The sequence below is a fragment of the Corythoichthys intestinalis genome, chromosome 3 (genome assembly GCF_030265065.1).
Source record: "Corythoichthys intestinalis isolate RoL2023-P3 chromosome 3, ASM3026506v1, whole genome shotgun sequence".
Taxonomy (NCBI): Eukaryota; Metazoa; Chordata; class Actinopteri; order Syngnathiformes; family Syngnathidae; genus Corythoichthys; species Corythoichthys intestinalis.
In genome coordinates this window covers 44023697-44048234 of record NC_080397.1, presented here as the reverse complement: position 1 = coordinate 44048234, position 24538 = coordinate 44023697, and the positions used below count along the sequence as shown (strand labels likewise).

At 38.4% G+C, this 24538-nt stretch overlaps 1 protein-coding gene across 2 annotated transcripts in view; it reads right to left on the bottom strand.

Moving 5' to 3' along the window:
* The window catches only part of LOC130913378 (rabphilin-3A-like), a 45372-nt gene that overhangs the window by 17605 nt on the left and 3229 nt on the right, over positions 1-24538 (bottom strand). Inside the window, exons 2-3 of one of the 2 annotated variants that reach the window (XM_057831958.1) lie at positions 1122-1212; positions 1009-1020 (exon numbers count right to left, since the gene is read on the bottom strand). In XM_057831958.1, the coding sequence (XP_057687941.1) occupies positions 1009-1020; positions 1122-1195 (86 nt within the window). In that variant the 5' untranslated portion in view covers positions 1196-1212. The remainder of the gene's footprint in view (positions 1-1008; positions 1021-1121; positions 1213-24538) is intronic. The other variant, XM_057831960.1, reaches the window with a different exon arrangement.

Genomic DNA, 24538 nt, shown 5'->3' with positions numbered 1-24538 from the left:
AACCTACACTAGTGAAGTTTGGTAGTGGCAAAATCAAGGTCTGGGGTTACATCGAGTATGGGGTGTGCGAGAGATCTGCAGGGTGAAAGGCAACATAAATAATCTAAAATATTAACAAATCTTAGCTGCCTCTTACATTCCTAACCATAAAAAGGGACAAATTCTGCAGCAGGATGGAGCTCCATCGCATACTTCAATCTCTACCTCAAAGTTTCTCAAGGCAAAGAAGATCAAGATCCTGCAGGACTGGCCAGCCCAGTCACCACACATGAAGAGGATGAAAGAGGAAGCATGGAAGACGAAACCCAAGAATGTTGATGAACTCTGGGAGGCATGCAAGACTGCTTTCTTTGATGTTCCTGATGACTTCATCAATAAATTGTATGAATCCTTGCCGAACCGCATGGATGCAGTCGTTTAAGCCCATGGAAGTCATACAAAATATTAAATTTGGATCTCACAGCACCACTACTTACTTCGCTTATGTTATGTAACATATTTTTGTATTTGAAGTACATTTTTTGTTCAATTTTCACACTACTTTCTGTGGGCGACAAAACTTTTGTCTTGGCAAAATTTGACATTTATGTCTTCATTAAATGATAAATCTTTTTTCAGTGAAACAAATATATTTTTGTACATTCAACATCATTTGGGAGGGTCTTAGCTTTGTGAGCCATTTCTGAAACCAATTGAATAATTAAAAGTCAGGTTATTAGCATTTGTTTCTACAAAATGGATAATTGATAAGACTTTTGTCAGGGACTGTAGAAGTAAAAACAGAAAATTGGGAAAATAAAAAATTAAAGAAAATTACATTGTGTTTATAACAATTAACTGAACAAATATGCATAGAAGAGACAAATTATGCTTATGTGAAATAACTATAAAGTTCTTAAAATTGTCCACAAACTGTCAACCAATGGTGTTTCTTTCTCTACAGTCACAGGACTGAAAAATAAAATATAGAAAAAGATGAGAGTGATAGTGAAGGTGTTATCTACTTACTGGTCTTTATCACTGTCAGAGATCACACATTAGAAAGATGCAGGTGGAAAAAAAGAATTAGTCTTTGGTGGTTATACAGCCGAGTTACAACATATGCTGATAATCGTACTCACCTAGCGTGCATGGTTTTCTGCATGTCGTTGGGCACCCAGCGATCTGAGCTACTGCTCATCACCGTGTCAGTCATGGCAGCACTAATACATTCTAAAAGACATAAGAATGCAACATGAAAGTCCAACAAGATTGAAACTGTGTCATAAATAGTTAAGACTGTTGTGCCTAATTAGTGGAAACTAATAGCATGCGAGGGAAGGAGTACAAGGGGGTTTGTAAGTATAATCAAGAGTCATTAAAAGAATGGTTAGTTTTAAATTTAAATCCTCCAGTACGCACATTTAGCTATTTCATTGTTTTTATCTCATCTTATGGAGCACTAACTTAACTGCCACTACAGGTTGCCCAATGGGCCGAAACAGCGCAAGGCTCTAATTGGCAAACCACCAGATAGATTTAATTGCGGCAGACTGATGAAACGAATGAGTCAAAATGCCAAATCAATGATTCAGCTTACAATCGCATTAACATTCATCTACTTGCTTCAAACAAATCCACAGACCTGAAACAGTGATCAAATATCCACTAGAAGACCAACTAACTGCAAGATAAGCACATTTCAAGGTTTCACATTTACAGTGCAGTCAACCGTTTCTTCTCGTTTTTTTAATCAATTACATGGGTGTGTTTAAAGTCCAGCACGTTTTAAGCACATAGCTCATGTTTTAGTAGCCTGTGTCACATAATAAGTTTAACATGAAAAATGATCTGTTTCATAACACTCTGAAGGATGAAACAATGGGAAAAAAATACAAAGGGAATCTAGGCCACAATTGTTCTCTTTTAGTTAAGTACGTTATAAGAAATACATATATCATTGCCATTGATTTTAAAATCTATAATATTTAGTACATATTTTGACCTAAAGAGGGCGCCATGTTTTACACGCGCAATACACGCTGGGTGTGATGATGCGGTTGGGCTGGACAAGTAGATGAGCTGTGCTAGCTAGCAAGCAAAGCTAGTATGACGACTGTCATTATTTTGTCACATTCTGCTGCTGGTCAGATGGTTTTGTTACAAAGCTGTGTGATGATTTCCCAACATCGTACCTGCATCCAATTCCAGCTCATCAGCAGGGTCTTTAAACCGATCCTAGGCAGCTTGCCGAGATATTGACAATTTATATTCTTGACCCCCTGTTGCGAGTTGCATCTTTGCCTTGGATTTACCATTCGTCTGCCTCTCACCATTGTTTTCCCTCGCTTTTTTTGTTTTTTAATTGATCCCAACCTACTGTCATGGACCCTTTTTGTGTTTCCTTTTTCGCGATCACATGTTTTGTTTTGTGTGTTTAATAAATCCTTTTATGCAATCCCTATATGTTACTGCTGTCTGTTCGCGTCCGCATTCGCGGACCGTAACACTTTCAGGTTTTACCGCACAGAGACAGACAACGCATTTGGGTTGCGATTGCTTTATGAGGAAAATCATGACTCTCACATCACATGGAAGTATAGTCCTGTCTTCATTCAATTACTTTTGCTGCTGGTTTTGTGAAATATCGACAGTGCTGTCCTGCTCATTATTTTTCCGCTCCGGTTCAAATTGGAAGGGCAGAACCAACAACATGTTTATGCAGCTGCAGGAGTTCATTTGTGCCAGATCTTGGCAGAACAAGATCCAGCACCTCCTGAATTTGGCGTCCCAGTGTTCCGGGACTTATTTGGGCAGATCCGGCACCTCTCGTGTATAGAAAATAATAATAATATAAAACGTTTTCATTAAAATGTATTGTAATAGCCCTGAATGGGAGGAAAAGAGGAGAGGAGTCGTTGATGGATTCCTCCAATTTATTGTGGCAACATTAAAGGAACAATAAACAAAATAACAGCGGACTGCCACCACATTCAACCGCAAACTTTTGATTCTCGGCCATCTCCCCCTCGCTTCCTACTACTCACAGCTCTCCAGTCCCAGCGTCTCTTAAGGGGACCGTGCATAGTGTCTTGTTTTGAGGTTTTTGTTGACAAAGGTATTGAACACACGACGTGCTGACAACTTTGTTTCTTTATTAACACATGGAGCTAACAGCACGAACACAGCTTGTGGCTTTCAGCAGGCCGTGCCTCTCTACTATCTCACCCCCGCATCACGTGACCAAAACAACGTTGCACGCACTTCAGGGTGCCTCGGAAAACATTATATCAGAATATCACACATAGTTACGGACATTACAGTATAAAACAAAATAATAATATGCATAAATTCATCTACAGAACAAATCCCAAGAATTGCATGTTGTTTATATAAAAAAAATATTTTTTTTAGAGAAGGAAGATGGTTCAAAACGAGTCAGAAAAGCACAAAGAAAAGAAAGAAAAAAAGGAAAAGTCTAACAGCATGGCAAGTGGGCATTTGTGTTTTGTTTTCAGCACCATTTTTCTGCGTATGTTCCAGGACCTGTACCCGTCTCGCCCTGCCCGCGCTGTAATATGTATTTTGCGTTCCGGCACCTTATGCTTTACAAATTAAGCACTGTGTAGCTAAAGAGTGACACTGTGCAAGCACGGCAGCACCGCCCAGTGACGTCACTGGCCAGAGTGCATTGCGTCGTCAACAAGAATGGCGACCTACTAGTTAAACTAATTTTATTAAAACGAAAACATTAAGAGGTGTTTTAATAACAAATTATTATCACTCATACTAACATTTATCTTGGAAGAATTACATTTCTTTCTACCCGGGGTACCCTTTAATTAATGGGGGGAAAAATATAGAAAAAGTGTTTAACATTTTTATGATGCACTCAGGGGTCGCGTTAACCGAATATTTTCCGTCGTTGACCGTTTTTTTAAAACGGTGACGGAAAAAACTGAAGTCCATCCGTCATTTTGACAGGTTGCAATTCACACCCCAGACCACAGGATGGCGAGTGAGCATATTAATTAGCTATTGTCTCTCTTGATGCATGACGTCGTTGGCCTTACTCGGAAAAATGTCCGAACTAGCATTCAAGTGTAGCAAACATGGAAACGTTAGGAAGCTTTGGAGAGCATTGTCTAAGGCTACATTCATTCTACAGGTCTTAATGCACGAATCCAATTTTTTCGTGTTTTTCCGACTCGAGTAAGGCATTAACTTGACGGTCTGAACGGGACAAGTCGCATAGAAGTGGACCATTTCAAATCCGATCTGGGTCATTTTTGTATGTGGTTCAAATCCGATATGGGCCACAATTTTCCATACTGTCGCGGCGGTCTGTACCGTCCAGTGTCCCAAATCCGATTTTAGCTGTGCGTTATTAGCGCCTAGCTTGCAGTGAACACGGCTTTTGGGGAAGCAACAACAACAACAGTCATAAAAAAATAAAAATGGGTTGAGGATAAGCATGAGAATGATCGGTTTTCTCTCTGCCCTATGTGAGCTATATTTCAACATTTCCTACACGGCCGAAAGTTGGGAGAGGGGTCTGGCTGCAGCCCGTCTTGGCGAGTCGGGGCAAACTGCCCGTATGTGTGTGTGACATGCACGGACAGTGCGTGCATGCTATCGATCCATATAAACTGTGAATATAAGCCTAAACAGGGATTATTTATGTCTGTTATTTGTCTCCTCCTTTTGAAAAGCAAAATATGATATCCCTGGAATGACGGATGACTTGTCATTTGTTTTGATGCTTCTGCGCACCGGCGCATGTCGGACTGCGAATTAGAGCGCATGCGTAATACTTGAATGGTCTCAATGGACAAAAGCAGTCTGAACCGCCACGCCAAAAAAACGGATATGACAAAAAAATCAGATTTGTGCATTAAGACCTGTAGTATGAACGTAGCCTAATTGAATGAGCAGGGACAAACAGCTTGGAGTCAGAAGTACGTGCGCTATTCTCAAACCTGAACGCACCCAGAGTCTTGGATGACAAATCAACAGAGCAGAGAGTAGACACAACATGGCTGGTAATTTCTTCAATTTATTCAGAGTTGAGTAAGTAACGCACCGCTTTTGAACAACACTGCTATTGAATATGTCATTATTATCATTTTAAAAATTTAAGTGACGGGTAAAAATAGATTATGACCGGATTTTAATGACCCTGTCAGTCAAAATGACAGACAACGAAAAAGTCTAGCGCAACCTCTGGATGCACTGTAGCCCAAAGGCGATCAAATACTGTATTGCTTTGAAATTCAGCCTTGAATGTTGTACATCCTACATCTCCCAAAGCAAGTGCACTGTCGCTAAGGACTTTTGAAAAGACATCTAGCTTGTCATTGTGCACTGATTCTTTTTCCAAGCACAAACACAACTAAAGGATTAAACTTTGCAGTCTTTTATTTGTTTGGGCATAAGTCTGACGTCTGTGTGGGGTGCACGTCCTGAAGGCAAGTAGCACGGAACTGTGAAGCCCTGCAGACTGCAGGAACCAAAAACCTCAGGAGCTTTTGTCAAGAATTGTGATGGTGCATGACAATTGTGTTGTGTTGCCACTATATGGCAGTAAAGGGATGAACAGTGAAAATGTGAAAAGAAAAAAAAAAAAGAAAAGAAAATCAATAGCATTCTCCTGTCAACAGTTTTCCCATGCAGTTATGTCAACCATTTTTCCCCCCATGAAGTCATTGCAGGGCTGCAAGATCGCGCTCTCTCACTTGACTGATCACTTTAATGCATTAGAGGTGCATCAGAGCCCATACGTTGTGACCCATAATCTGTCAGCGCCCTGCCTGTGAGATTGAAAAAAAAAGCAGCAAATATGTTGTAGTCCCTGTAGAACTGCACTACTGGGTGTGGGTTTTTCATTTTTGAAGCCACTGCAGCAGTGTGCAACACACTTTTTCTGTGATGAACCAAACCTTAAATAGTGAAAGTATTGTGAATGAAACTATAAAATGACCCAATTCAATAAAATGTAAAAATGATACTAAAAATAAAGTAGTGCAGCTGCTGCAACGATTAATCGATTAACTTGAGTAATTCGATTCGGGAAAAAAAAGCTTCGAATTAAATGTTGCTGCTTCGAATATTCATTTATTTAGAGTGGCGTCGTAATGGTTTGTTTTGATAGTGTTTGCATTTAGTTTTATTGATTTGGGTGGATGAACTGCCGTCTAGTGGCAACAGTGAACATGACATAACTTATTTAACATGGCTGAATCCAGTTGCTCCCTGTTAAAAACAACATAAGGCAAGTTTTTCTTTCAGCTAATGTTTTTTATGTATTTGTAATTTTGTTTAAAGCTATATTTAGCCGTTTTTGGTGGGTATATGTGTTTGAACGATTTGTTAAGAGCATTGTAAAAAAAAAAAAAGAAAAAAAAAAAAGTTTATAGCATTTTAAGCATTTTATAGCATTTAAGCTAGCGTACTTTTGCTATGGGTTAGCCATTTGTTCTTTTGTTGTACTTATATCTTCATTTATTTATATTTTAATACAGTTTGAGGCTAAGCACAGGTATTTTAATTTATTTTTATGTGTAAGTGCAATTCTGCATAGTTTGAAGAAACACTCGGGCATTTTATTTTGCATTCGCATAAACGCTTGTTTGTTTTCCATCTCCTTATTCTGCAACGTATTAAATGTTCCTAATCCGATAACTCGATTATTCGAACTAACTAGTTGGTAGACTAATCGATTACTAAAATAATCGATAGCTGCCGCCCTACTTGAAAGTGTTTTTGTCTGGCTGTTTCTACCTTAATCTACAGTTATGGAATCGCATGGGTCAAGGTTAAAAAGGCAGTGATTCTGTCTCATTGTTATCTTATACTTTGTTATTTGTTTTCTCTTGCATTTGATGGGAACAGTATCTTTTCTCGTATTTACTGTTTAACTGTTTGTATTACTCTAACACACTGAATAAAATCAAATAGGGAATAGTAACTTTTCTCGTATTAACTGTTTAACTGTTTGTATTACTCCAACACACCCAAAATAAAATAAATAGCATTTAATTCATAGTTTAAGAAAAACAAACAGAATATATTTGATATTATGAACAGTTGGATTTTATTCAAATTTGCAGCGCCAAGACAACGGGCACATAAGGGCAGAACAGATACAGGACGCCTTCTGACCACGAAAGTCCAGCACACGTGTCATGCAGTTGACTGAACAAGATTGACGCTGACAAGCAGGTGATAGGCAAGACATCTACAAGCCCACATCTGCACCACCAAATCCCGAAATCAGCTCTTCTGGACAGTCCAGAATAAATTGCGGGGCATGTAGTCTTGCCACAAGGAACGTCTGACAATGAGCAACCCGCGACTGAGAAGTTGACACTAAGCGCTGACGTGGCAAAATCCTCAACTCTCATTGCCCTGACAACAGTCGAACGCCCGAAACCCTCCTGTCCAATCCACAGAGAGAATAATCCTAAACAACGGCCAAGTACTTCTTCCGGACCACAGCCTGCCTCACCAGAGCCTTTATAAGACAACGTTTAACTGATCATTGCCATTTTTCTCAGGAATCTTTTGACTTGTGATATGGTGACCCTGGATCCAGTTTTCCTCCTCGCCTGGGTCTCTCTGTGCTGTACGATTGCTACCGATTTAGAAAAAATTGTCAACTTGTGTTTCGAAGTCTTTTTCCAGCTTTCAAAATGGAGTCAGTACAAGGGGTTAAGACTAAGGTGAACACTCGGAGTTTGGCCTTTTGGCCGGGTAGGCAGTATTCTGCTGGCCCGGACCATTGAAAATTGCGCTTGCGCGGTTTTGACAGTTTGGCTGGCGTGATTGCAGCAATCTGGCTAACAGGTCAGATTCCTTCACGTTACAAAATGGTGCAAATATAAAAGGTATGAAAATTTTTTTGAGTGGATCAACATATTTAGATTTCAATTTTCAACCCCGCTGGGAGAATTAAAAAAAAAAACAAAGTTAAAAAAAAGATTGCTAATTAAAGTTGAATATTTTTTTGCCCTCAGTAACTGAAAAGTGATGGAGTCTGGTGAATGTCATTTTATATGACATTTTGGATTTCTTATACGTATTATGTCCTTTTGTTAAGACATACACAAAGCAAATAAAAAATATATATGCCAATATATGGTGTCGCTTTTGCACTAAAAAGAAACACAATTATTTAAATATATATACATATGATCTATGCAGCCACATCCTGTATAGAATTTCATATGTAGGAAGGAGGGAACAGTTTAGCAAGGCATTTAAAAGCCGAGGAGGATAGTCAATAGAAATCTACATCTGTACTCCCTAAGCACACTTTACGCACAAAGCATCTGTCAGCCATTTTTAGAAACATGGTCATGCACTCTCCTTGTTTGCTTACAATGAATGTAAGAGTTAGCAGCACAAATTGATGTGACTTTGAATAGAAGGTGTATGACTCATTACTGCAGGCTCACTGAAAGTAAAAGCGCAGAGTTCAGAAAGTGTTTTTCTTAAAAGACCTAATATTTATGTGGAATATGAAAGAAGCTATACAGTAGTGACAACAAGAGATGCAGGACAATGCTGGCTTCATCCAGTATGGATTGTTATGGATGTCACAGCAGCATACAATATGGGGATGGGAAGACATCAGCTCCAGGCTCTTCAGGACAGATTTTTTAAAAATAGAAATGCAGCTGAAAGGGTTACCAACCATTCATATTTGTTCAAGTTACAGTTATTTATGATGCATTGGAGTATATGGTGTTTATATTCAAATTAAATGATTAGTACTGGTTTCTTGTTTTTCAATTAAAACATGTTTCCCGTAAGGATCCTGGATCTTTTCCAGATAAACCCCACTAATAATGCAAAAAGTGCACGCGCGAAAAATTAAACCCCGTTACCTGTGCCAGCTCCAATTTAATGCACACACTAAGTCCCGCCCTTACCCTAATGCGGCACAGACCAATCTTTAGTGGACAGCTACTTCTGTGAGTTCGTTTGGAGGCAAAAGTACCGAAATACTGACTTTTCCATGCAAATTATTAATGACATGTCCCAATTTCACCCTCTTCAATAATAACTAACAGTACAAGTTTCATATCCTCTTTTTTATAATCTTTTTAGGTGACGGGGGTTAACTTTTCGGCTGGGCTTATCTGGAAAAAAAGATCCGAAAGGGCAACCAACCATCATATTTGTTCAAGTTAGCGTTATTTATGATGCATTTTGGTATATGATGTTTAGATTCAAATCAAATGAGAGGCACAGGCTTCTTTATTTTTCATTTAAAACATGTTTCCCGTTAGGATCCTTTCCAAGACATAGGTGAGTTGACAGGTTCTGTTTGAAAAAACAGATGATCTGAGAGAGGGATTTAGTCCACTGTCAGCACTAACAAACTATCACTCAGATGCTTCTTTGTAAAACTTGCCAAAGTTGCCGGAAGAAAGTTGCTTGTGGGAGAAAAGATTGGAGCAAATCCATTGCTTTTAAAGAGAACTTCGATTTTCCATAAAACATGTCAACTGCCCTTAACAGACCTCTTCATTGTTTAGGGCAGGGGTCTCCAAACCGGTCCTCAAGAGCCGCTGTGGGTCCTCGTTTTTGTTCCAACGTGTCGAGCGGAGACAGTTTAACCAATGAGGTTTCTGCTAAAACAAGCAGCACCAGACTGCAATCAACTGATTACACTTGTAACAGATTTGTGAAAAGACGTCGTTTTGTTTTGTTGGAATAAAATCCTGCACCCACTGCTGCCCTGTGTGGAATAGTTTGGAGACCCTGGGTTTAAGGTGTATCACGAACTCCTTTTCATAGTTCTTAATAAGAAATACACGATAGCATACTTTCGATTCAAAAATGGAACACCTATGTCAGTCATTACAATTTCTTGTACGCCCTAATAAGTCTACCATCTGAAATATATTGACTATAATGGAACTATTTATATTTCAGGGCAACAATTCCCTGGCGATACTTGAAGAAGGACATTTCTAAAGCAGGTTAATGAGACTCCGAGATCAACGTTTAAATGCAAAACTTTGGCTCCATTTACTTCAAAGTAACTTTTATCAGGCCCCTGCAGCCATATTGTTATGACTTAGGAAAACAAAAGCAGCAGACTCATAGCGCCCTCAGCACCAAATAAGCACTTTTTATAAACCAATTTTATTGGGGATAATGCTAACTAGATGCCTTATGGTCATGCCAATGCAGAAAAACTGTACGGCTCAATGGGTAGCATGTTTTTCAGGAAGCTGTGTATATCAGTGGTCCTCAACCTTTGTTGCCAGACCGGTGTGACGTTAGCCTTTTTCTTCACAGACCGGCAATGTGTGGCAGAAAATTACAGTAAATATAAAATAACACGATGGGGCTAAAAACAAACTTTAAGTGCAGGGAAAATGTAACTCACCATATGCTGAATCAACCTTTTTTAACAGTGACTGCTCCTAAAACTTCAATCTTCTTAAAAATTCTCCAATCGTGAAAGGTTTCTTGGTTTTAGCAATACGGTTCGTCACGAGGTATGATGCTCTCAGTGCATTCGCATTTTCTGCCTCGTTTGCTAGCTTTTAGTCACATATTATGCAGAATGGACTTGGATGTACGCTCCTCTACTGGCTCAGCAGTTGGCCCTTTCCTTGTAAAAAAGCTGTCCAAAGACGTCGCCGCACACAGACAACCGCAACTAACGTTACTGTTTACACTGACTGACGCTGGGCTGTTATAAGTGTGCAAACACCCCAGTAATGACGGCCAACTACTAGGTGGCGACGTACAAAAAGCTCTACTCAGATTAGTCATTTGAGTAGAAAGGTGTATTGATGTGTCAAAAAGAACAGGCCAGATTGCGGTCGTTAACCAATTACTTAGTACTGTATTGGCCCGAATATAAGACGGTGTTTTTTTGCATTGAAATAAGACTGCAAAAGTGGGGGTCGTCTTATATTCGCGGTCTAGATGTTATACCCATTCACGACACTAGATGGCGCCAGATATCATTGAAGCGATGTTCTGTCATGATAGATCTCAGCTACTCTCAAATTTAACCCGTTTGCATTATTTTATTGCAATGTTTTTCCTTATTCAGATTTGTTTCAAGACCACAGTTACAGTTAAACTTCACTTTGATGGTTAATGCAGTTATTGTAATTTTGTTGTTTTATCACAATAGATAGGTTTATTTACATTTCAAAAACCAGAAGCCATTCATTTGCGAATGTGATTGCACTTTACATATTTAAATGTTCAGATATTAAAATTTGAAGGAGGCAAAATAACATGCTTTTTCTCTCAAATATATTGTTTTATTCATTTGTTTCGGATGGACTGTAATTATTTTCTGTATTAAAATTAATTTGGTGTTTAAAAAGTCTTTTTTCAAACTTGAGTCTTGAAAAAGAGGGGGTCGTCTTATAATCAGGGCCGTCTTATATTCGGGCCAATACGCTATTTCTCTGCAGCCCGGTAGCAAATGCGCCACAGACCGGTATCGGTCCCCAGCCCGGTGGTTGGGGATCACTGCTATAGATCATTATTTATTAGGTGTAACGTGTTTTTTTACAATGCATTTCATATTTGAAATCGTTCATACATTGAGCATTCTTCAAAGTTGATTTAGATAACGTTGCATTTTGTGAACACACATACGGTCACAGGTAGATTCATATCTGTTATATCTAAATTAGCAATTTAATCTAAAAATGCTCAAATACTTTTAGAACATATTGGTATTGTTCTCGATTCATTCATGAGTCGCCCCTGCACCCCCTCTCCCCTTCCCACACACACACACACACACACCCCACACACACGCAACCATATAACATATTTTTTAGACTATTAGACTCACCAACAATAAACAAGTTTCTTTTTACATGTATGGTGCACCTGATCATAAGACACATTAGTGAATCAATGTACTGCATTTGTCATTTGTTCCTTACATATACTAGTACATATGATATAACCCTATTGTTTGATATATTTGTTATTTGTTTTACCGTTTAATTTATGGGTTGGATGAATGATTAATGTGTGCCATGAGCACTTTACTGGAGGAGTATAACACAGTTATGGGCTAACAAAATATTTTAGGTCACTAAGCACAACTAGAATTCCTAAATGAAGCACAATGGGTTATAGTGCGCTGTCAAATTTCTGGAAAAGACAAATGATTTTAAATGTGCTTCATGATATGACAAGTACAGTAATCTAACAGGAATTTATTAAAATTTGAAACCCAGTAATCAGTGGGCATCTAACACTGTATATCTTGAGTTTTGTTGAGTTACGTTTATTACAGATTAATATTTCAATGAAAAAAAGCTGATATATTAAGCAGACATTTTGTGACATTTTAATTAATAATAATTATTATTAATAATAATAAATCATAAATTATATAATTAATTAAAGATGCTATATGGAGTTTGTCACTGTTTTTTACTCGCGACTGCCACCTCCAGCCTTAAGCGTAACTGTAGCCTTGCTAAGCTCGTGAATGGCGTGCATGTGCTGTACTAGAGTTGGGGTTGTGCACAGAGGTGGGTAGTAACGCCGTTACATTTACTTGAGTAACTTTTTGAGAAAAATGTACTTCTAAGAGTAGTTTGACTAAGGCCATACTTTTTACTTTTACTAGATTTGTGAAGAAAAAAACGCTACTTTTACTCTGCTACTTTGGGCTACAACAAGAGTTGTTACATTTTTCCTCTTTATTTTACATATTAGATTTTTTTTTTTTTGCTAGAGATGCTATTGCCAAGAGTAGCGCTACTAATTTCACCAATGAGACGTCGCAACAATAATCACATGACTCCATTACACCAATCAGACGCATGCTTGCAGTTTCAATCACGTGTCTTTAGAGCACGGTAACAAATGAAGTATTTGACATAGAGCGCTGCCCTCAACATGATTCGAAATGGCGGATTTACAACTCTCTCACAGTTTTTATTTGGAACTGATTAACCACGGAAAACCGGAGATATGATCTTTTAATTTCTTAATAGTAACTATGAGGGAACTACAGTATACAATGCTCAAACTAGGAAGTATTTTCTCCACTATAGAACAGGGCACTCATGCTCTTTGGACGAATAATGCTTCATTACTGTCCCCCCCCCCCCCTTTAATGATTTAGTTTCCTTTGGCTTAATGTGGTTATGTAATGGTTTATTGTACAGTATCATTATATAACCAGTTCATATAGATAAGTTTGTACTGAGAGAAAGAGAGAGAAAAAAAAGCAGTTACTCAAAATGTTACTCATTACTTGAGTATTCTTTTCACTGGATACTTTTTTACAGTACCGTATTTTTCGGACTATAAGTCGCAGTTTTTTTTTCATAGTTTGGCTGGGGGTGCGACTTATACTCTGGAGCGAATTATGTGTAAAATTATTAACACATTATTATATCATTTCACTTGGTGTTTTGGAGTGACACTGATGGTTTGGTAAACTTGTTAGCATGTTCTTTATGCTATAGTTATCTGAATAACTTAATAGCTATGCTACGTTAACATACCGGCCACCTTCGCATTTTGTTGTTCATGCATCATGTAACATTATCATAGTGTACACTTATTCAGCACGTTGTTCTCTATTGTATTTTTATTTTTAAAAATTGCCTTTCAAGATGACATATCTGTTCCATGTGATGGATTTTAGCAAGTAAATTTCCCCCCCAAATACGACTTATACTCCGGTGCGACGTATACATGTTTTTTTCCTCTTGTTGAGCATTTTATGGCTGGTGCGACTTGTACTCAGGAGCGACTTGTAGTCCGAAAAATACGGGTACTTATACTTGAGTCCATTTTTTTGGATGAGTACTTTTACTCTTACTTTTTGAAGTAACGCTACTCTTATTTGAGTAAAATTTTTGACTACTCTGAATCCATGGTCAATTGTGGATAGTTACAGGCTCGCGTGTGCAGTGTTTTTGGCAAGCAGAGCCCAGAGTATTAGACCTAAACAATCACTATTAAAGGGAAGAAAAATGGCTTTTTGGGTCAGTCTCAGTTAAAATGTCAGGGCTCTGTGTACTTATCAAGGCACTGGTGGAGCTTGCATAGAATAGAAAAGTATTTTACATTAACACTATGATTTCCCTAGAATACATTTAAATAATCAAAAAATGTTATCATTCCAATGCTTTATTGTTAAGTAATTTTATTCACAATATTGCCAAGTTAAGGATCTTTTTCAGACTAAGCCAGTAATATATCCATTTTTGTATTAAGAATCATTGCAATTGCACAAACAAGAACCAAATCAAAGCACAGAGCTGCTAAATGCAAATGAAAGCTGTTGGGGATGGAAAGTAATTAGCTTCACTTACTCAAAGCAAAACCATAAATAAAAAGTCAAAACCTGAAACGAAAAAGGAATTCTATTTATAGTTTGGCAATGTTGTCCAGTTGGCTATTAATCAAAGACAAAAGGATGCTAGAAGAAATTCTACCAACAATGTGTTAGCAAATTGAACATTTGCTCATTTTGTGTTTCAATTCTATATTTTAACCAACTTTTGGGTCAACAACAACAAACAACGAAGAATAATATGACAATCTATAAAACATTGTACTCCACAGATATGCGGTAAAAAAGACAGGAAACCCTCAAACCATTCACTCCACAACACCATCAATACATCCTCGTAGAGAAAAGTGGACTTGGGCAAGAGTGCATTGCACCATACAGCCCTTCAGTGCTGGAGGAAAACATCACTCAGCATTTCTTAATTATTTACAACTTCATCCCACGGTTCTGTTCACTTTGTGTACGCCCACTCTCTTAAGGCATTTGTGTACGTTTTCTGATTTTCAGACCTTAATCAAACATCCACGGTGGGTATGAAGCGAGTACAATGCTCTGCGTAGGAAACATTTAAGACGTCTGTCTTTTAGGGTGTGCTACAGCAACTAAATATGTTTAGTTTAGACAGTCATGTTGATGGACACCATCTGTGAAAACCATCTGTGAGGGTTCCTCACCTCTCAAATGGACAAGTGTTGCACTGATGCAACCAAATTGTCTATGCAGGCATACCTCCAAGTCCCGCATCGTTGGAGCACAAACAGGAAAGACCATCCAGTGACCAACAAGCTACCCTGCTGCTAATTCTGCTGTGCCCTTCGCCCTGTTCAAGAGACTTGCCGAGTCATTCGTGCTGGCTTATTTTCATTCTGAAATCAGCAGTACATATAATGAATTACAATGGCAACAGAGCGAAGGCCTCTGGCAAGGCCAAACAAATCCTACTCTTCATAAGCACTAAAGTGTAGACTCATAAAAAGTAGACCTGCACAATATATCGTTTGAACATCACCATGGCGATATGAGCATGTGCAATAGTCCTATCGCAGGACGTGCAACTGTTTTTTGGTTGTTTTTTTGAGCACGTAAACTTTTGTTTTGCTTAATAAAAGCAGCAAGTGTGCAGAGACGTGGCCTCCTGGATCCCTTTTACATATTTCAATCCTCATAATTCACAGATGAAGCCCCTTAGCCTGGAGTAAACTGTATTATATGAATGGTGAGTCAACCAAAGTCTTCCCAAACAAAGTTATTCAAGTCATCTGGTGAAAAGTGTTCTTGTTTTAATATTGCGATATATATCGCAAACCCCCAAAATGTCGCAATTAGGGCTGTCAAACGATTAAAATTTTTTAATCGAGTTAATCACAGCTTAAAAATTATTTCATCGTAATTAATCGCAATTCAAACCATCTCTAAAATATGCCATATTTTTCTGTAAATTATTGTTGGAATGGAAAGATAAGACACAAGACGGATATACTGTATACATTCAACATACTGTGCATAGGTACTGTATTTGTTTATTATAATAAATCCACAAGATGTCATTAACATTAACATTCTTTCTGTTAAAGGGATCCAAGGATAGAAAGACTTGTAGTTCTTAAAAGATAAATGTGAATACAAGCTATTGTAATAATTTGATATTAAAAACCCTCTTAATGTTTTCGTTTTAATAAAATTTGTAAAATTTTCTATCAAAAAAATAAACTAATAGCTCGCCATTGTTGATGTCGTCGAGTGGGACGTCACATGGGCTCCCTGCCGTTCTTCTACAGTGTAAGGTAGTGATTGAAATTTGTGCTGCAACGATTAATCGATTAACTCGAGTATTCGATTAGAAAAAAAAGATTCGAATTAAATTCTGCTGGTTCGAGTATTCGTTTAATTATAGTGGCGTTGTAATGGTTTGTTTTGAAAGTGTTTGCATTTAGTTGTATTGATTTGGGTGAATACACTGCCCTCTAGTGTGCCTCATTTCACATGGCTGAATCCAGCTGCTCTCTGTTAAGACCAACATAAGATAGGTTTTTGTTTGAGCTAATGTTTTTTTTTTTTTTTTTTTTTAAATGCATTTCTATTTTAGTTTATAGCTATATTTAACTGTTTTTGTGGGCATATGTGTTTGAACCATTTGTTGAGAACATGGTAAGAAAAAAAAGTTAGCATTTTATAGCATTTAAGCTAGCGGACTTTTGCTATGCAAGTTAGCCAATTGTTCTTTTGTTGTAAATAGATCCTCATTTATTTTTTATACCGTTTGAGGCTCAGCTCAGGTATTTTCATTTTTTATGTTCCTTATCAGATTACTTGATTATTCGAACTAAGTAGTTGACCGATTAATCGACTACTAAAATATTCGATAGCTGCAGCCCTATTTTGAACACTGCAAAACCTCAAAATCCTATTAGCGTAATGACAATTTTTGGTAAGAAATGATTTTTTTTTTTAATAAGATCTGGAAGTTTTTTTGAGTGAAAGCGAATTAGGTTTTTTTTTCTTTCTGGTCACATCTGAGATGCAATTGTTGGCTGTTTTAAACAATGAACATCGAAAATAAGGACATTGAATGTCTGAAAACGGTTCAATCTTAGGTGAAATGTCTTGTTTTCTTATGTATATTTATAATTGCTCTTTACCTAAAAAAAAGTTTAATCCGATTACTCGATTAATCGAAAGAATTTTCAGTCGAATACTCGATTACTAAAATATTCGATAGCTGCAGCCCTAATTGAAATACACCACAAGGTGTCAATGGAGACTTTTAAATTAATTATAGATCTAGCCAAGGCAAAGTCTGAGTAAGTTTTATGTGCATTTTGCATAGCTATTTTGATTGGGAATGCCAGTTCTCTTTGCATTGAGTGCTTTTCTTTCTGTGAACATTATTGTTTTGAGGGATAGGAATATTATTTTTGTTGTGCTTTCAGTAAATGATACTGTAGCGACTTAACTGTTAAGCCCAAATGCATGATGGGAAGTTGGGGAACCATGACTGTCAGTGGTGGTTGCAAATGGTATATATTCTGTGTTGTGTTCCATAAAGCATGTTAAGAAAAAGATCATCTATCTGTCATTCTTCAGCACGTCACTCGCCACAATAGTTAAGTTTGTGGTGAAAGAGTTGCCAAAGCTTATGCCAATAAACAGCGCAGTCCAATGAAATCCTGTGTCCACTCGCATTTCTCTGTCTCTCAATGAGCAAAAAACGGCATAGCGGTTCATTCCGCGCAAAAATTAAATGCGTCAAATATTTTAACGTGATTAATTTAAAAAATTAATTACCACCCGTTAACGCGATAAATTTGACAGCACTAGTCGCAATGTAAGTTTTTTCCAATATCGCTGCTATCTTGACAATTCATGCGTTGTTTTTCAAGTGAAGTGAAGTGAAGTGCCCTAGCCACATAGGTTTACTGAAAGGAACTTTTGATTGGGTTTATCATTGACTCTTATGTAAAAAGGTCAATTTGTAAAAAGGTCTAAAAACACGATTTAAAAAAAAAAAAAAAAAACCTTAATAGCGGAAAACCATCCGACCTGGCAACTCAAGCTGCCTGAGGCTGTCGCGGCCGTTTTGTTTTTGTAAATATGGCAGCTTTTGCACCCAAAGCTTTTAACCTGAATAATTCTTTTACATTCAGTTGGACTTTATTTAGCATCTTCGGACAGTATCTAAACAAGTTGCATCATAAACATATTTTTGCAACATTAATATTGTGTAAATAAATTAGGGGTGTGACAAAATATCGAAATGGTGCTATACCGTGATACTTCGTATTCCAAAAGGTTATCAATATGCACCTGCCAAGAATCGAGATATTGTTTTAAAAAGGTGTCAATGTTAAAAAAAAAAAAAAAGGACCCAACAAGTTGCTATCAAAATCTTCAACAAATAATAGTGTCTCATCTATGGCTGCCATTGATGGCGCTCAACGCCCAATCCATTTAGACTGATAGGGCCAAACGAACGTTCATTCATTCGAAACCAGAGCATTCACAGTCACTCTTTCTGATTTTCAGGCCATTTACAAGTCAATTTTTAGTGCATTTACAGGTCGCTTACGCTTGCGTTTGAGTCGCTGCATATTCATTTGGGAGATTCCTGGGCCACTTCCTGTTCCTTAACCCAAAATCAACAGGAAGTGACTCATAAAATGCCCCGAAATCAACAGGAAGTGACTCAAAATCAATAAAGTAATGGTCTGAAATGCCCCAAAATTACCCCGTTGCATAGCATTGGCTGCCACTGATGGCCATAGACGTTCAATCCGTTTGAAGTGGGAGGGATGGCAGCAAATAAACATTCGTTCATTCGCTGCCACCCTCCCAGTTCAAATGGATTGGATGTCTACCAGTGGTAAAGTCATTCAAATTGACAACAGTAGCTTGTTTTTCTGTTTATTAGTCATTTTGTAGAATATCTTAGGTTGATTTCCTGACCAATGTATCGATAATCGTTGTATCGCCATATCGTGATATCACCGTTATCGTAGGCTTTGTATCGCAAATCGTATCCTATCGTGAGGTACCAAGAGGTTCCCACTCCCAAAATAAATGCTTAATGGCACCGGGAAGATGAGGTGAGAGAGAACTTTCCTTTGTGTGCGTCCGTGACCAGACGTAAGTACATCATTTCTTTACTATAGAAGGTTTTTGGTGTTTACTTTGGAATTCCTGCTTTCACGGCCGTTGGCAACATTACGTGCATGTGCAGAACTGCAAAATTTCTGATGGAGTACAAAATCTGACAGAACACTGGCCTAGTACCAACATTCAAGGTCTACGAACAGGTCAGTATCGACTTTCCAACACTGCCAGCCTGGTGACGTCAGTGAAGTGATGAATGCAGCATTTATTTTAATATTGTGTGTGTCCAATGTATTTTCGAATGAGTTTGGATCATTTAAGGATAAATGTCCCAAAACGCAGTGGCTTAGTGCAGCAACACGCCAAAAGAATGGGTCAGCCTGTATAAAGTTGAAGAAAATATGTAAACATCACGGGTGAAATTCACTCAGTGACACCATACATTTAGTCAGTTATAAAATCTAAGACTAAAAATGACTGCAGCACCAACAATAAAAGAGCACCTTCGACGAGAAAAAGCACTAATATTGGACTGAGAAGGGAAAACCCTGCTCAAAGTAGAGAGAAAAGTAAGACAAGCCTTTGAGTTGAATTGTAATTCTGATGTCGCATGTTTTTTCAACTTTGTCTGAAAAAAAATTCAGAATTCAAACTCTCCAACTCAGAACTACATGCAGAGATATTTTAGAGTTCTTGTTGATGGTGTATTATCAACAACTTATAAGAATCCGAAAAATGCAACCAATCATCACCAACATTCATGTGCACATCTCTACTTTGCCAGAAAAAGTTCTTGTGCAGGTTGGTTACCCTACTACAACTGCCACATCTTCATAATTCTTCATTAGACATGTGCCGGTTAACAGTTTAGGTATACCGTGGTATTAAAACGTGACGGTTTCAAAACCACTAAAATTTTCCATCATACCATTCCTATTAGCTTTTTTTTTGTCCCGAAAATGCACGGCTCACTTCTCGCTTGCAGCGGCAGGGCCCACCCCGCCCCCTCCGGTGGTTGCTCAGTGAGTCAGCTGTGCTACACAATGGCTGGAGGAGGTGAAACACCTGACCTTTTTCCCCGAAGGAAATTAAGTCGCTGGTATGAGAATACTTTGGCTACAGAAAAGTTACAGACAGGCGCAGCTTCGAGGACATGGGCCAACCGACACGTAAAACATGTTTGCAGAGTGTGGCAGCTAGAGGAGGAAATACCTCCAATATGATTTCGCAATATATGTGAACACCACCCATGCTTCATACAAAATTATAGGTTAGTAAAGACAATAATGTACAGCTACGAGTGTTAACTCCAATGTGTTTAGTGTATCTATCGGTGGTAAAACATTCTATAACGTAAGTTTGTTAACGAAGCAGATAACGTGGCTAATTAGCATGCCAAGACAACTAATTAGTTTTCCTCTCTAACATTAGCCTACTTTTTTTTTTTTTTGGCCTTCGCCATTGTAAACATCTGTTCAAAATAACATTTTCATAATATAGCCTGTGTTTTTTCTCTCTCTGGCAACTGTCTGTGTTGAGAGAGAGAGAGAGAGAGTGTGTGTGTGTGTGTGTAATGTAAACATGGTACGAGTCATACACACGTGCTTTTTATGGAAAATAATTCTATTATTTTTGTTCTGATAGTAATAATTTTGAGCTAATTTATTATTTACTGTAGAATATTTGAAATTTTATAAAATTTTATTTTATGTCAACATTATACTTTTGTTCCAATTTGCTAATATGGTATTTAATAATACGGTCCCCTTCTGACTTCCATTCGCCAGTCTTTATAAATTAAGGTGACAATTAATATTGTGGTAACATCGCCCCCCAAAAAAATCGCCAGCTTCGTCAGGTTTCTAATCATTTATGATTACTTTTGATTGCAACACAACACGCCTACAGTGCGCCGCAGCTGAACATGAAAAGTGAAAGTAAAAGTCCTCTCTGACTCTGTCACATCAACCACACAGTGCGTTCAGGTACACCACCCAAAAAAAAAAACAAAAAACGCCTTACTATGTATAATTGCCATTTGTAATAGTACCAGCTGTATTTATTTAGGATTTAGTGTAGGTTTTCAGGCTGCAGAACAAATTAATGGAATTGTAATGTATTCTTATAGGAAAATCCTGCTCAACATACGACCATTTCGACTCACAAACAAGGTCCTGGAACAAATCAACTTCATATGTAGAAGTACCACTGTACCGTGACACCGTGATTTTTTTGTTTAAGGTTATCATACTGTCAGAATTTCATACCTGCACATGCCTATAATTTTCTTTCATAGTTAACACAATGGAGAGGCTTATTGTTGATATGTTTTTCAGATGTTTTTTGACACTCAATCACAATTTTCAGACTATATAAGCAAGTAGTGTACGCCTTCTGCCAATGAAAAGTATAATTTTCAAGGACAAGTCTTTATAGACCCTACCCACGTGACGTCACAACTCCGCTCTCCTGACTGGTGCCGCCCACTTGTCCGGCAACACATCGTGTTGACCTGTTACGGCTACGTACATTCCTCCTATTTACGACGTGTTTTTCTGCTCGTTAACATTAATAATCAAAATGGTGAAGGCGTGTGTGGCGGTCGGTTGCAATAACAGAGAAGATAGACTGAGAGACTTGAAGTTCTACCGGATTCCGAGAGACACGGAGAGGAGAGAGCGAGATGGGCTGCTGCAATTCGACGAGAAAACTGGGCTCCAAACGATTACCACAGATTATGTAGTAGTCATTTTATATCTGGTAAGATGCATTTAATATATATTTAGAGGGCTTTGGGCTGACAACCACAATTAAGATCATTGCTAGGCTAATCGCCGACAACATACACGTATGTATGTAGTGAGTGCTATCGCTAAACCATATAAACATTAAAAGCCCTAGCTCCATTGACAAATGACATGAAATACATTAGACTTGACAGTGGATGTTAGCAAGAACAAAAGATTTTGAATTGAAAATTTCGTAACTCACCTTCCGAGCACAAGATTCCTGCCGAATTTTCGTGTACGAGGACCTGTTTCACCCAACCAGCAACATAGCATTTATAAGCCTCCAAGCTCTTAAAGTTTTTCAAACTTTCGTGAGAATAGGCTGATTTTGTGTGGACAAGATAGTTGTAAATATCAGGGTCAGGCAGAGACGGTGAAGGCAGCCGGTCAAAAATCATCGATTTAGGCATCAAATATGGATCTGGCGACTGTATAGAACGAAGCTTTTCCACATAACGCCTTTTATGCAACGCATCCAGTGAGTTTACGGCATCAGAAAGCACCGGGTCTTCCATGAAATGCATTTTAAATTCCTCGATCAATTGAAACCAATGCTAATACAGAGACAAAATGACGGACAAGTGGGCGGAACCATACAGCGAGCACGTGGTTTTATGACGTCGGTGGGTAGGCTCTATACTGTATAGACCCTACCCACGTGACGTCACAACTCCGCTCTCCTGACTGGTGCCGCCCACTTGTCCGTCAACACATCGTGTTGACCTGTTACGGCTACGTACATTCCTCCTATTTACGGCGTGTTTTTCTGCTCGTTAACATTAAAAATCAAAATGGTGAAGGCGTGTGTGGCGGTCGGTTGCAATAACAGAGAAGATAGACGGAGAGACTTGAAGTTCTACCGGATTCCGAGAGACACGGAGAGGAGAGAGCGAGATGGGCTGCTGCAATTCGACGAGAAAACTGGGCTCCAAACGATTACCACAGATTATGTAGTAGTCATTTTATATCTGGTAAGATGCATTTAATATATATTTAGAGGGTTTTGGGCTGACAACCACAATTAAGATCATTGCTAGGCTAATCGCCGACAACATACACGTATGTATGTAGTGAGTGCTATCGCTAAACCATATAAACATTAAAAGCCCTAGCTCCATTGACAAATGACATGAAATACATTAGACTTGACAGTGGATGTTAGCAAGAACAAAAGATTTTGAATTGAAAATTTCGTAACTCACCTTCCGAGCACAAGATTCCTGCCGAATTTTCGTGTACGAGGACCTGTTTCACCCAACCAGCAACGTAGCATTTATAAGCCTCCAAGCTCTTAAAGTTTTTCAAACTTTCGTGAGAATAGGCTGATTTTGTGTGGACAAGATAGTTGTAAATATCAGGGTCAGGCAGAGACGGCGAAGGCAGCCGGTCAAAAATCATCGATTTAGGCATCAAATATGGATCTGGCGACTGTATAGAACGAAGCTTTTCCACATAACGCCTTTTATGCAACACATCCAGTGAGTTTACGGCATCAGAAAGCACCGGGTCTTCCATGAAATGCATTTTAAATTCCTCGATCAATTGAAACCAATGCTAATACAGAGACAAAATGACGGACAAGTGGGCGGAACCATACAGCGAGCACGTGGTTTTGTGACGTCGGTGGGTAGGCTCTATATTGATTGCTCCATAATGGTTTGGAGCTGAGTTTGTTAGTGAAGACTTGACACTGTTGGAAGTGATGAACCCACTTTTCCCAAAATGATGAAAAGCAAATGCACATTTTAAGAGATGTAAGACAGTACCAAATTCTTTATTTAGAACAGTGGAAGTAAACCGGGAGCCGTCATGGAGCCTTCAATTAACTGCACTCCAGCCGGAGTCTGCTTGCGGGATGGTTATCCCAGTATACACTATGGAGGAATTTTTTTTTTTTGACAGCTGGCTGTGATGCACAAGCCATTTATTTCCATTTATCTCACTCAGAACTGCCGAACGTGGCATTAAATCAGCACTTACAAGTCTGTGGTCAAAAAAAAAAAAAAATGCTGTATGATAATTCCCGCCAAAGGTTGAGGGGGGTGGGGTTCACGCCAGCGAGTGAAAGCTGGGACAATGTTTTTTCTGTATACCCTGGTAGCCTTTCCTTTTTTTTCCTCCTCAGACAAAACTTCTTGTCTCTTTAGTTGCTCTGCCATCTTTGCAGCGTTCGCATCGACTTTTGTCTGTATAATAAATGGGGAAAGGGGTGTATCGGAAAAGCACTCAGCACATCTGTAGTTTTTTTTTGTGTGGCAGGGTTCCTTCCATCATCGTCAAAGTTAGTGCCTTTGACAGCGATACAGACCCCCCTCAGGATATAAAAGAGGTGTCATTCAATTAGTTGTCAGTCGACAGATTATCACAAATTTTATGAAAATGAAAATAAATATTGAAAAGTTACCTTATGTTGCTTTAAAGGGGAAGTTCAGAATTTTTTACATTAGGCTTAATCTTTGAGTTAGTGGGGGTTAAAGTGATACTTGATTTCAACAAATTCCGTGCAGTTAGTTAGTTATTAGTTTCAGTGCTCTCGAGTGGCTAAGCTAGCATGAGTCAATGAGCCCGTACTAGCATGCCAATAAAAAAACATGCACGCATGAAAATGATAGGTGAACCATGCAATCAAAAGTGTTGGTTATGTTTTCAGGATGAAGTTATTAAAACTTACTATTGCCTGTCCATAACTGCAGTATGAACAGCAATATTTGTAATCCAGTAGCTCTGTAGGTAACAGGCGGCAGAGCGGAGTGATATTTTATTTTCGGTATGTTTATGTCGTAGCCGGCAGCAAGTTTCCACAGTTTGTATTGTTCCTGGTTCTTCATAGGGAATTTGTGGAAACTCTCATTTGCTCATTTCT